The 14,791-nt window shown below is 38.0% G+C and overlaps 1 protein-coding gene across 2 annotated transcripts in view; it reads left to right on the forward strand.

Moving 5' to 3' along the window:
- si:dkey-237h12.3 (teneurin-3) overlaps window positions 1-14,791 on the forward strand; it is a 177,233-nt gene that overhangs the window by 56,250 nt on the left and 106,192 nt on the right. For both annotated transcript variants that reach the window (XM_063494038.1, XM_063494044.1), the window contains 2 exons: window positions 38-526; window positions 2,495-2,770. In XM_063494038.1, the coding sequence (XP_063350108.1) occupies window positions 256-526; window positions 2,495-2,770 (547 nt within the window). In that variant the 5' untranslated portion in view covers window positions 38-255. The remainder of the gene's footprint in view (window positions 1-37; window positions 527-2,494; window positions 2,771-14,791) is intronic.

The raw sequence follows: 14,791 nt of genomic DNA on the forward strand, positions 1-14,791 counted from the left end.
GAGCTCCTTGCTTCCTTTCCTCATCTCTCTTTTCCAGGTAGAGTGGCTGGAAGGCTGAATGGACTGAAGAAGTGGGCGACAGAGGTTCAGAAGTGGGGAGGAGGGTTTGGGGGGAAATCGGTTACAGGACGAGAATCAAAGCCACAGGAGGAAGAGGAGAGGGGGGAAAAGCAGTGAAATAATCCAGTGGTGAGTGTCTCAGGAGAGTGCCGGTGGTGAAGGGGAGCGGAGTTGGATACCCAGCATGCAGGCAGCATGGAAAGGGTGAGGGAGCAGCGGCCTTTCTGCTCGCTGTCCAAGAGCCAGAGAGACCGAGAGAGACACTGTGAGAGAGACAAGGATCGAGAGCGCCGTTACACCGCCTCCTCATCAGACCGGGACGAGGGAGCCTGCCGCGTGCCCACTCAGAAATCCTACAGCTCCAGTGAGACGCTCCAGGCCTTTGACCATGACCCTTCACGAATGCTCTTTGGAGGAAGAGTCAAGGAGATGGTCCATAAGGAAACTGCAGAGTACACAAGGCCAGGTTAGCAAGAACAAATGTTGTCCTTCTGTGGGATTTTTCAGGATTTGTTAGATGAATGTACAAAATGTAAGCTCAGAGAGGTGCGGATTGCCTGTCATTTTTTTAACTTCATGGCCAGTGTCATCAGAGTTTATCATTTAAAAGGCACCGGGTACAAAAAAATTATTGTAGCAAAAAGTCTTCCATCTTATAGTGGCATTTTTCTAAATTGAACAAGAAACTCTTAGATTTCAGTTGTTGTTAGACTTTAGTAAATACCACGAAGAACAAAATCCTTATATCCATGTTCATTTGCTGATGTTTAACAGTGTGAAACCTCATTAGTAAATGAATGCTGATGCAAGGATTTTGTTGCTTGTTTGTTTAATAAATTTTATCCCACAGTTTTATCTCCCACTTTATCTCTGCAAGCTTGACAAGAAATAACAATATGGCGCCAGTATGCTAGACAGTAGTAAACACAATTAAAGGATGTCAAACAAAAGCATAAATTAGATTTATATTTCTAAACTTTTACAGAGAATTCCTATTGAGTGTGATGTAGTGGGCTACTCTGACCTCATAAAATGCTCATGCCCTGCAGGACTATGTTAAAATAATAAGGTAAAATGTACAATAAGTAACCCTCTTCTTTAATTGGCTGTTAGAAACTGCTGTAATTTCTGTAATTAAAAACTTTGAGCAGTTTATTCTATTTTATGGCACTCCTTTGGCTCGTAAGATTGCAATCAAAAAAACTATCCATTACACTTTTACATTTTCATGGTGCTAATTGGTGTCCATTTTAGAATAAATGGATTTATGATGAAGTTGTGGGAAGAAGAGTAGTTTCCTTTATTTCTTTTTAAAATCCAGGCATTTAGCCTTAACGAGTGTTTCTTACATCATCACAGTAAAAGTCAGATTTAATGTTGATGATGGAAAAGGAGCATGTTCTTGTTAATTAGTTGCTCTATTTGCTCTTTATGTGCTGTGCGTATGATAGCATAAGAATCCTGGTGCACGTAGTGATGATTTTAAAATGGCTTATATAACAAAAAACAGAAAAAACAAAAACTGTGTGAATTTCACTAAAATTTTAAAAACATTTTAAATACATCAGAGGGCTGAGCAAAATGTCTTATTTTGAAATGGTAAAGTATACTGGAGATGAAATACATTATAGCTATGATGATTTCTACATTAAATATTAATAATTAGCTATAGCAGTTTCTGGATGAACACACATATATATTTGAGCCTGACTACAAGCATCTACTAAGCAAATGGCTAAAAACACTACAAATACACAGCTCATTTCATGGTTAAAATCAAATATGCAATGAATGAAACTGAAAAATGAACTTTTTAATTTAAGGACTTTGAGGTGAGCTCGCTCTAAAATGTTTTTGTGGTTTTTTTGGCATTGTGCCTGCATCATTTAAAAACAATTGAAAACATGCTGCAGACTCTTTTAAAGGCATTGCAGGTTAATTTTTATTTTCAGAAATAAGCAAACCCTTAAGCAATGTGAAATGGAGACAAAACTAATTTAGAGCATTGCTGTGATTTATTGTTAAACAGTCTCTTAAACAGTTTCTAAAAAACTATCATAATAATTAGGTGATTAGCATCTTTACTTATTTTTTTTATCTGTAATTTAATCCAAGGATATTGATTTCAGACCATTTGTCTAATGGAACTTAGTAATCTTAAACATAGCAATTATTATAATTTTAATTAGACTATTTGTGTGATTTGAGTCAAAGAAATGCAGTTGTAGATCTTGATAAGTTGATGAGTGTTAAGTAGCTTTGGAGGAACTTGTTAAGGCTTTAATTTAGCAATTACCCCCTGCCTTGTCGCCATGCTCTTAGATTAACAGTTTTTTGTTGTTGTTTTTTTTTTTCCTCTTTAAATAGCCCTGCTCATGGCTATTAACTACGGTGTTGCTTGGTTTGTTAACTTTACTACTTTTGTCATTGACAGGGCAGACATTTTCGCTAAGGCAACTCGGGATTTGTGAGCCACCGGCTCGCAGAGGCTTGGCTCTCTGCCCCGAGACTGGCCTCTCCCACCCACTCAGCAGCTATTCCAGAGGACCCGTCGCTACCGAAAACCATGAACCTGTATCACCAGAACGTACCATTACTCTTTGGGGGACAGGGGCAAAATCGGGGCAGAATTCATGCCTTTCCAGCCGCTCTAACTCGGCGCTCACGCTCACTGACACAGAAATGGACAATAAATCGGACAATGAGATGGGTGAGTGAGGCACACGTTTCATTATTTTACCTTAAAATGCTTATTTGTTTGTAGCCCTTACCCTCATTGCTTTTCAAAGGGGGAGAAATCACTCTGTATAAAGAGCAGCAGTAGGTTGGATTATGGTGGGTGCTGGAGACAAGGCTCTGATTGGTGGAACAATGTGAAAACGCGATTGGTGGGGATGGTATCTTGAGAGGCATTTGCAGCTGTCTTTGTTTGGATCAAAGGCGTGATTCCTTGCCGCATGCGGAAAGGAATCGGGCCTTCAGATTGAGTAGTTGCTAGTCACCTGGTCCTGCTCCACAGGAAGCAAAGGAGTTTGATAAAGTTTCCCCATGGGCTAGCGTTAAATCAAAGATAGCTTTGTGTGCCTCAGTCTGAGATTTTGCTTAGAAATTCTGCAGTGGTTGACTGGGCATACATAATGGCTGATTAAATGGGCACAATGGTTTGAAGTGCAAATTTGATCATGCTGGAAACCTGAGATGGAGGATTGAGGTTCTGTGTTTGAAGAGGGCAAATCTTTGTTGCGTCAAATGGAGGCGATACATGTAAGATGGCTATATTGCTGTGTTGTTGTTAAACTCATTTATGTCGTTCCACTCTTTTCACATTTTACTGTTGTTATGCTTGTTTTTTATTATTGCTCACTGAAAGGTTAGTTTGCACTTCGGAAAATCATTTTGATCAAATCTGTTGCAAAATGACATCCAGTGCTTTTTTCACCAGTTTTTCTTCTTCCATCATCCATCATTTTCTTTTATTGAAATGCATTGTGTCTCTTCTGTCTACGCTCAAAGTCAGCCTGTCATTAACTTTATCATCTCAGCAGCATATGTTTTGGTGTAGAGCTTCAAAATTTTCCTTCTGAAGTTGATGACTGAAAGTGCTCATGACATTGCACATCATTCATCACCATTAAAGTGTGAGCCATCGCCATTATAACACATGCAATGTAAAGCTCTAATTATTTTAAGAAACCAGTGGTCTCAAAGAGTGGCAGGCAGTTTAAATAATTAGAGTTGATTACACTTTACTGGCAAGAACATTAAAGAGAGGGTAAAAAGGAAAATGTCTTGTGTTCATGTGCTATCAATTTTTATCTAAAAACATTGGCTACAGTCTGACATTTGAGACAAGTCATTTTCTTAATGGCAGTATTCATCATAGAAAGCTTGTCTCCGGGGGAGGGGGCTGAGTAAGTATTTTACCTTTTCAAAATACCATCAGAATTCAAGTCCGTGTGTTTGTTCCTGAATCTGGCCTTTACTTTGGCCCAATACGCTGCATGCGTTTATGAGTCACTAAAAGCTCAGCTCTAACCACAGAGGTGCCTGTAAACATGGCCTTCACCTCCTTAGTGCTCGATTCCAGTCATATTTGATGGTGAATACGCCAAGAGTGAAACCATATCAACAGTCATTTCTTCAATATGCTCTCTGTCTAGCTTTGATTGCACCTGGCCTCCACCATTTTAACTGTGCGAACGCACACACACACACACACACACACACACACACACACACACACACACTTATACAAACGCCGCGGTACGCCCCTTTGGCATACCTCCTCTGGAGCTTCTTTTGGAAACTCCTCAAGAAGCTGCTGCTGATTGGCTCTAGCACAACACCCCACTGAGACTTAAACTCACTATTGTCTCAATTAGTTTCGCAGGGAAAATAAACACTTTATCTGCTTTGCCATACATTTTTTTAAAAAATGTTACAAAAAGCAAAATCACCTAAGAACATAATTTAATGGTATTATTGAAAAATCTACCCCCTGTTTGTTCAAATAAGCTACACACACACACACACACGCACACACACACACACACACACACACACACACACACACACACACACACACACACACACACACACACTCACTATCATCATCTAGGGTTTCAACCAGAGCAAAGGAAAACCTGGCCAGTGTTCCATCTCTGTAGATCTTGGTCCTTTTTTTGTCAGGAGCATTGCACTTTTGACTTTCACTATTTAATGAAGCAGCTAAGAGAAATGACCCATCCAAAGGTTTCCATCAACTCAATATGCATGCTGAAGCTCCGACAAGGGGCCGTTCAGCCCCACTTATTCATAAATGAACTCAATATTTCATTCTAATTCGCTCTGTTCTATAGAGTGTTCGACACAGACAAGTACCGAGCCCTCAGCACATTCACAGAGAGCGGCATCTGCAAATGTTAACCTCTGCGAGAAAGAGCTCCACCTTTCAAAGATGGACCAAAAGTGGTCATAAGTGGACAGTGTACAGCTTTCGATGGTCAACTGGAGACCACAGACTGAATAAGAGCAGTTGTTTTGTGAAGTGATGCATTTGCATTTTTGCAAATAAAAATGACCTTTGCTGAACTTTATTTTTCAAAAGAGAGGACTGAGACTGTGAATCATCTGAGTTCAAGTCTGTTGGCATTATGCTCATGATTATCCGTTTTTATAATCATCTCATTTTAATAATATCAACGTACAGCTTTTATTAAATTTTTTTGTCTAATTCTTTCATACGAAGCCCCTAATTGTATTATAACTGTTCATTGGTGACATTTTATTGAAAAGAAAGAGGGGGAAAGAGGGGAAAACTGTTAAATAGCTTGCATTGATTTTACACTTAAGATAATCCAGAGCAACTGATAGAATCCCTGGAAAACAAAACTGATTGATTAAAGTGTTTGTCTTATTGGTCTTGTAGCTGTATGAATAGCCATGTGATAATGAGCCATCCTTACGTTTCCTCATGGATTGCACCATTGTTTTGTCCTCTATATGAATGGTATGTGCCATATCATGCTTTTTACACATAACATGGCATTGGAAAAAAATTTAATTAAAATAAAGCAGTACTTATCAATAACACTTTGACTTTTTAAATATTTGCAAGCCTACAGTGATACTCTCTAAATATATGCTCTCTCTCATCATGCAGAAATTATTTGGTATCATCCCCTATATATGACAGTGATAAGTTTGCTATGGATAAATACACATCATATATTTGCACACACATATAAACACGCAGGCACACACTTACTTAGTTGCTCACTTACTGTCTCATGTAACATTAGTGCTGTGACATCTACTAGCCATGAAGAGTTAGGAATCCATGTCTGTGGGGAGTGTACCGGCGCTCCGAGTGGCAAATGGATATTAAAAGAAATGTTTGAAAGAATTCTGATTTTATTTATTTATCTATTTTGTTTTAGTTTCTACAACTAGGAGATTACAGTCAAATCTTCTACAGCAACAATGCTGCATGGAAATAAAAAATAATTTCTCTTGAAAAATGTCAAATGCATTCAGAGACAGAACAATTATTGGAATAAAGTGAGAAGAGTTGAGTTAAATTTTTATATAATTTTAACTCAGATTAATAGTCAGGAATAATGACGCTGTATTTTCTAAGCTTCTTTTTCAAACACTAAATGCACATGAAAAAATATCAGAAAGATTGTTTTATTTGGTGTCGTCTTTATATCCTAAGGTGCCACCTTTCCTGGAATTTATTCATTTACAGGATATAGAAACTCTGTTTGCATGGCTCAGAATGTGGGTCACTTCATATCCTTGGGTTTTTCAATCCCACTCAAGCATGCACTTTTCACTGAAGTGGGAGGAATTTGTTTAAATATCTTTAAGAAATTAAAATAGATATTCGGACTAACTATGCATTTTTTTCTGTTAATGTCAGGTTTTCTTTACAGAATTTAAAAAAATAAATGTAATTTTGTAAAGCCATTAAGCTTTGAGATTAATTAAATTTAACACCTCAAAAATGAACAAGCAGTCATTTTTGCTCCACTGCTTTACTGCCAGTTTTAGTAACACACATTTAGAACAACATATATTATTAAAAAATATACAGAAAATATTCCCATTTCAATAAATGAACAAATTTGTAAACAAAGCTGAAGTTTTCTTCAGAGCTGACTAGACGCTGTTCTTATTGGGGCACTTGCTACTACTTTACGGTAATGCATTTTTTATGTTTAATATGAAATTGTTATAGTATAGTTTAACTGCTGTTGTGATGTAAATAGTTAAAATTATTTAGGACCATTACATCAATATATAGCTACTGAGTAAAAAATGAAAACAACCATGGAGAGTGTTTTTTTTTCACCTTAATGTTGAAGTGCAGGCTTCAGAATCAATATTGTACCCCTCATAAAACATGAATGACTGCATGAAACAGAAACGGCATGGCCCAGTTGAGTTGTATTCCTAATAGGGTGTGAAAAAGCTCGCACTTACTTGTTAGGTACTGCAGCTACAGAACTGCAGTACCTCATGACAGCTCTCCCGGCTGTATAAACTATTACACATAGGGTTTATTGTTAAGTAGGAGGGGCTTAATGCCTGCTGACCCCTGCTTAGGAAAAAGCGACTTCCACTGTGATGCCTGTCACCGCTGGTTAAAGGAGCATCTTTTGCTCTGACCTCAACCTTCTGTCCAGAGTAGTTTTCATGGAAAAGTGTTTTGCTTTGATGCTTTCATGGAGGATGGACACTGTGAATGTGCCATTCCCTTGTATGTCTTTTCAGACATCTCTTATCAAGGACTGTTTACTAGTGGATGTAGCAGAAAAGAATTTCAATTTGTCCAAGTCACAGGTCCACATTGCAGTCATACACATTTTACAGTTGAATGTAGCTCACAAATTTATTGTGTGAACAGTGCCAGCAAAAGGTTAATTAAATCAGTAGAGGAGTCACTGCAAAGTGTGCTGTAGCACAGCAAGCACCAAAGGCTTTTTGGGTGGGAGTATGAAAGCGTATCAGACATCCTCTAACATGCTTCCCTGTGTGCATGTATTCATGTTCTCTCACTCTGCGCCTCTTCCTCTCCTGTCTCATGCACGCACGTGCACGCACGCACACTCGAATATCTCACTTTGTTTCTCACACTTTATCTCTAAGATTAGAAAAATCAAGCAAAAGTGCAGACATTTGCACACACACGCACACAAACCTGCATGCACGCAGGGCGTCACGCTGACGAAGGTGACACGCCATCTGTCAAACTCCTGTCTCAGATACGCGCCTTGTATTGTGACAGCGGAATCAGCCTATTGATCGTAGCATGAAGAAAACCTCCCTCACCACTTTCATAATTCAGTGTGGCACAAGCCGAATACAAAAAGAATAAATAACATCAGAGGTTTTTTTTTAAATTTTCTCTCATTTTGGGGGGGCGAGTGGTGGGGAGTGGGCAGGTCAAAAGGCCTGGCCATCTGTGATAGTTTTGAAAAACACTCCAAAGCTGGCAGAGAAAACAGTTTCATCACTTGTTAATGGGGCTGGGAAGGTGTCTGAGCTTTATCTCGTGCCTCGTCAAAAGAAGAGACATGCTTTGATTGCCATCATTTATTGTCATCACTTCCGTGCTCGCCGGCACTGTCACCAGTTAAGTGCTCACATTGTTAGTGCTTGGGGTGACAGGGGAAGTGGGATTCAGTGATGACACGCCAAGGTGTCATAGCAGGGGTTGTGCTCATCAGTCATGTGAAAAGATTCTAGATTCTATTTTGGAGTAGATTGGAAAGTCTAGGAGAGGTCACCGCTGCGGCGCAGAGGTCATCGCTATTTGAACCTTTGTCCGAGCGAACGACAAACTGACTGCAAATAATTTCAATTTAGTCTTCAGCATCACGGCTCGATCTCGAGCTCCGCCCTAAGCCCTAATCACTAAACCCTCAAAGACTTAATTTACGTCACAGTTTTATGCCTCTCCGCCAACATGTTTGACGGTTGCTGCTGTAAGACTTCTTTTTTTTTTTTTAATTTATGTCTGTTGGTTGCTCCTTGTTTGTGACATTACAGTGTTTATACGTTTAAAAAAATCATAAAACCCATAAACCTTTTGCTATATCTTTTGCCTGCATTTGTCCAAAACTACAACAGGTCTACAATCGTGCATTAAATAACCACAACAAGAAGTCACCAGCTGCTGTCACAGATAAACCTTCCAGCACATTTCAACCTATCACGGATATTACGATACCTAAGCGTCCGTGATAGGTAAACATCACTGATATCTCAGTGGGGTTCAAATATAGACTTTCAAAAAGGGCACATAATGCTGTCAAACAGTGAGCACAAGAGCCTTTATGCATGTGAAGATTTGGCAGTGGAACATCCACAAGCTCTCCTTCACGTAGTGGAAGCGTCTGTGAGTCCGTCCATGAGTGTGGAGACTGGAATCGGTCCCATGCCTCAACACCATGATACGCTGTGTGTGAGACTGTCCTTTTGTCGTGTCAGTGTAGTTTTGTGTGAAGACACTTTCTGGTGAACACATTAATACAACAGCAACACATGGTGAAAAAAAACTTGTATTCACACCCCAACATCCCCCCACAGAGAAGATGATCTGATTAGACTTTGGAGTGCCTTGTTGTATAAATTTGCATATTAATAAGGAAAAGCAGATTTTCTTGAAACCACTCTCTCCCTTTAATACTTCAAAGATATTTTCCACCAACATCATCTATACGAAGACGAATGTATTATTTATCTTACTTAAAAATAACCTTTCCTAAAAATGTAAACAATGGTTTGGCAAAAGGGATTTTTTATTTTCGTTAGTTACTTTGGTTACTGTGTGATGTCAGTGTTACAAAATGTATTTTAAGTCTCTCTTCAAAGTCCAGAATTATGATTTAATAGTTAATTTATTTAACAAAATCAAAAAAGTGTGATTTTTTTCAAATATTTTATCCAAATAACAGTCAGATACAGATTTTTTTATTTTTTTCACAGACTTGAAAAACAAGCTCAAATTCAGGAAGCTGGACGTAACTATGCCAACTCTGACTGTGGATTTTTTTGGGAGCAACTGAACGCTTTGCTTTTATTCTCATTGTTGATGTCAGAGTTAGCTACTATTTCACCACTAAGATTTTAGATTTTCGAGTGGAGCTCTTATCTGCAGAATTGTTAGGCAGACAGTATTTGGCTTGATCTTTGATCGCACTATAGCGTTACATGGGCTGTGAAGATGTGTTTGCAACTTAAAAAGCTATTTACTTGGTCCAACATCTATTTTCTGTCACACAGTCTCTGAATAACAGCACTTGCTTCTTTGACTTCTGTCTCCTCAATTTAGCCGAGCGTCACAGACGACACTGTTTTAACCCATGCTTACCTCGATCTAATTACTTGCATGTGTTAGACTACAGGACATATTATTAAGATTAGGAATTACTCCACAGTTGTCAATTACAAGGACCACTATTTACTGTCCTCAAGAGAAAACGGCTCATTTCATTTCATCACACAACCTAATTGAGTGATTGCATTACAGTGTAATACGGAAATAGCCAGGAAACCAATTTAGACTCTGTGAATATCACTGTAAGAAACTGGGATTAGTGCGTTGATCCATTTGTCTTGTTTTGTAGCTTCATGTATGTCTGGTATGTCTCCTGCATTTGGAGACCATCAATGTGTTTTTTGTGTGAATCCATCGATCTATCTTTGCTCTCCTAAGAAGTGAAGAAAATAGACCTATAGGTAAACACTTGCTACTGATTGTTTGTAAAGTATGTAATCAAGAAGAATGTTATTTTCCAATTTGTTGCTGGCAAATTAAAGCCACCGCAATGTAAAGAAGTACAAAAGAAAGAAAAATAACTTCAAAAGCAAACCTTGAGGACAGTCAGGTCTCTGGGTTTATTTTTTTTCTTCATATGGGCTAAAATGGATTTTCTTCCTTCTCCTGGATCAACACAGGGTGTTCAAAAGTTGTCCCTTGGCTAGATCAACCTGCCAATTTATTTGGTCTCATGTCTTCCTTATTTTATGATCTCCTTTTTCTCCCCTATCTTGGGACACTGGAATATTTGTTATATTTATTGTCATGGTGCAGTGGTTTTATGTCCTTTATCATCCAATACTGAGGCACACAATCAAAAAGTTGAAAGTCTTATTATTCTCCTGTTGTAGTTGTTTTACTGGAATATAAAAATGCCTCTGCTTTGCAGGTGTCACACTAAAGATATATATATATATATATATATATATATATATATATATATATATATATATATATATATATATATATATATATGTATTTCTAATTGCTTATAACATATCCTCCAAGCACATAACCTGCTGTTATGGAGCATTTCTTTAGGCTAAAGGCTGCAGTGGTGTTAATAATCTCAGGAGTGTAGCGAAATTAAAAGGGAAACCACACTTATCTAGTCCAATTAAGTGACCAAGTAACAAAAAAATGTGCAGAAATGTTTTGTGCTAATTGTGTCGGGCTGCACTAATTTTATTTTTGACACATGCAATTAAAAGCACATTTTTACTCCAAATTATACCGCTGGATCTTTTCATTGGTTGTGGAAATGTGTTTGAGTCTATTATACACATGAATAAATGTTTCATTAAAAGACTTTGACTTCAGTCAGGATTTCAGGGAGTTTTCATCATGTGAGTGTTTCATCTAGCTCAAACAATGCCACAAATCAAAGGGTTTCAATCTCAATTTACCTTTACTATATCAAACAGTCTGTAATATTTGCCTGAGTTAATAATCTAAAAATTTTTGATGGAAAGTTGTACACAGACCGTAGCCTGCTGTGTGCTGTTTCTTGCGCACAGAAGAATTTTAAATATATAAATATAGAGGTTTTCCAGGCAGGGGGCGAATGTTACAAACCTTATTCTTTGTGGTCTTTTGTGTTACTAAAACTGCTTTGCACACTGTCCTCTTGTGGTCCAACCACATTTTTAAAAAAGAAATGAGCTGATAAAAATGTTGATATGCTTGTCTGAGTTGCCTTAAATTATTGCTGTGCGCTCACAAATATTTTATGCCCTGGGTTTTGCCACTTAGGCTATATACTAGCCCTGTGCACCCTCAGAGAAAGAGCTGCGCGTATACTCGGTGCTGAGAAGAAGAAGAAGAAAAAAAAAAACCTAGACAAAACTTTTATATTATAGAACTTTTTAGTACTGAAAGTATTTGTTACCGCAGTCATTATTATACGCGTCCTTAATTTTTATGGGGTCCAATTTACAAAAATATGCCTATGAATTTTGTTTTTAACCTATTATTTATTTACAGTTAAATGTACAATCTTGTAAAATAATTCCAGAAAAAATACCAGTAGCAGTATGAAATGTTCACATTTTATCATCTGAATCTAAAACCTTTTCTTGAAGGTTTGCTCACATGAGTTACTGTATAACATTTTCCCAAGTGAAGCAGTGTATTGATTAGGTTTTTTTATGCTGTCTTAAAGACATTAAAGACAGTGTGTACATCTGTGGTGCAGATAAAACGACAATTAAAAGTGGCATAAAAACAGCTATAAAATCTGGTCTAGACCCCTTATTGCTGACAAGGGACATTTGTGGCTAAAGCATAATGAGACGCGTTTGATAGTTATATTTTTTTATTTAATCTCGATGATTTATATAAGCGGATATGCAGCACGTACAGAATTAGAAACACAAGTGCAGAATATATAGAAAGTAAAGTACTAATGAAATGTCCTGATGGCTAATCTGGGAGATGAGGGCACAAGGCAGGGTCACCTATCTCTCCATGTTCACAGCTCTCTCCACAGATCATTCCCTTTTCTGTCACTTGTTATGAGCACTGAGCCATTAGAGAATCGGCCTAAAATAATCTCAGTCGTTGATATTTGCATAAAACGTTGGCAGTTATGCTTACTGGAGTAACAGCATCAATCACCTTGTAAGCTGTTCAGGTGGTAGGATTTTTAATATATAAGCCTGATGTCACTTCCCTAACATTTCCAAGTGTGTTATCCCTGCCCAAAATAGTTCTGATGACAGCATTAACGAGACCAGCATTCTCTCAGTAGTGCATTTTTTTCAGGGCATGTTTGCTTTTTGCGGGAAAAAGGACTCTCTGCTAAAGGACATTCTAATGGATATATAGAAGGACTTAAAGGGCTGATTGGAAAGAAGGTGATGGCACACTCAAACCGAGAGCAACACACACATGCACGCTATAACACATTCACACACTTGCTTTCCTTAAGGTAGAAAGGTCAGTATCCAGAGGAGGAAATGGTGAGCCATTGTTATGATTGATCACACGGCAAGGTCCAAAGAGGACGCAGTGTCACTTTCATTGTCAAACTCATTATACCACAGAGGAAGATTCCCCACCCCGGCTCTCAGAAATCCTTCCACTGCACGCAGAGATGAGGATAGGTATGTCGGCTTGGAGAGCTGAGTGAAATGTGCTGAACAGACAATAGTTTCACACCATACTATAGTGGGAAAAAGTATAATTTTGCAACTAGAAGAAAAAGAGAGAAAAATAGAAAATATTCAAATGAGTAGTGCGATAGTTCTCACTTGGAATATTAGCAATAGTAACAGTCAACTTACACTATCAACAATAAGGAGGACTGCCAAATCAATTAAAACATAACAAAATTGAAGTCGTGCAGCCAAAGGCAGCTTGCAGAGGTTTGGAAGGATATTCTGGTCCTGATTAAAAATGAATGGTATCAGAATACATAAAGCTTTCTGGCCAAGCGCCCAGAGCAAAGCATCCTGAAACTGTGGTCACTTCAGAGGCAGGGAAAAGGCATTAGGTATCCGAGCTATGAAGGATACTCAAGTAACAGACTGTTCTCGGTTCAATTCATCTAATCACCAATGCAAACCTAAGCACTTTGCAGATATAGATTTGAGGCCAACGACTGATATTGTATACCATGTAAACTGATTCATGCTCAAAGAAAGAAAACATATTCTCATGTAAAAGGCTCTCTTCTTCATATCTTGCCTTGAACATCCAAGCTGGGCCTTTTATCTAGGTTAAACACAACCCAACACCAACAAACAGAACATGAAACAGAATCCTTAATTTAGCCGAAGAAATCTCATTTCCCGTCAAAATGAACTTCACAATGTACCAATCCTGGCCCTGAACTAGGCGTGATTGATATTTGTATAATTAAATTACTCGTGATTCACTATAAAGCTAGCTTTTTTTGTGTGTTGATCTTGTTTTACATTAGCCATTTGAATTTGAGAACACATTATTGAATTAGGGCAGACTTTTAGGTGAAATAAAACTCCATCATGGCATTATTTACATTGTTTCAAGGACTTTTCTTTAGATATTGGAGTTGTTGTTGGTTTTGTTATCACCACAAAAGAGATACGGCAAGGTAGAAAGAGACTGATAATACAGCGAAATGATCAAATGCTAGTCTTTGATCTTAAGTATATAATCCAGGGTCATAAAAAGGCAATGAGCTCTTGAGTCCCAACTTCTAGACGCTCATTGTTTTGGATTGTTTTGCGTCTGTGCTATTGATCCTGCTAAAGGCTTCCAAAAGAGGTGAGGCCCGTCTCTGCCAAGAGTAGAGGTCACTCAGATAAATTGGCCAGGTTGGCTTTTAGCAGCTCCAGGGTCAAAGCCCATTCATCTTATTAGACCGATGTATCCTTTTAGAGGCCTCAGCAGAAGGATTAGACAATAGAACAGCACCAGGGCATTAGATGACAGACCATTTGGCAAATAGGTTAGAGCATTTTCCACCTATTGTCTTTTTCTACATTACCTGAAGGAGCTGTCTGGAGAGTTTTGCATGGCAGCTCTAAAGGAGAATCATTGCAGATAGGAACAGTCTGGGTGATTGTTTAAAGAGTGATTTTTACAAAGGAAATGTGTCAAAGTATATTGCAACATGCTCAATCCTGATTGTTGCCAAAGCTGATATACCGCTGTGTATTCAGTCATTCAGGTCTCGTTTAACTTTTTTATTTATTTTTTTAATATGCTTACATTTAAGTAAATTAACCCATGCTAGGCTTTGTGTGTTTGTTTTTATACATTACTATATTTTTCCTATTTTTCTAAACTACAGCTGTGAGCCTTAGATATAACAAATACATAAAAAATATAAAAATTTAGGATTTTTTTTCAAATCCTAAGTTAACACAGTTAGTCACATAAAACGGTGCACATCAGTGAAAGCATAACATAAAGCCT

Source organism: Pelmatolapia mariae, linkage group LG2 (genome assembly GCF_036321145.2).
Source record: "Pelmatolapia mariae isolate MD_Pm_ZW linkage group LG2, Pm_UMD_F_2, whole genome shotgun sequence".
In the NCBI taxonomy this organism is placed as follows: domain Eukaryota; kingdom Metazoa; phylum Chordata; class Actinopteri; order Cichliformes; family Cichlidae; genus Pelmatolapia; species Pelmatolapia mariae.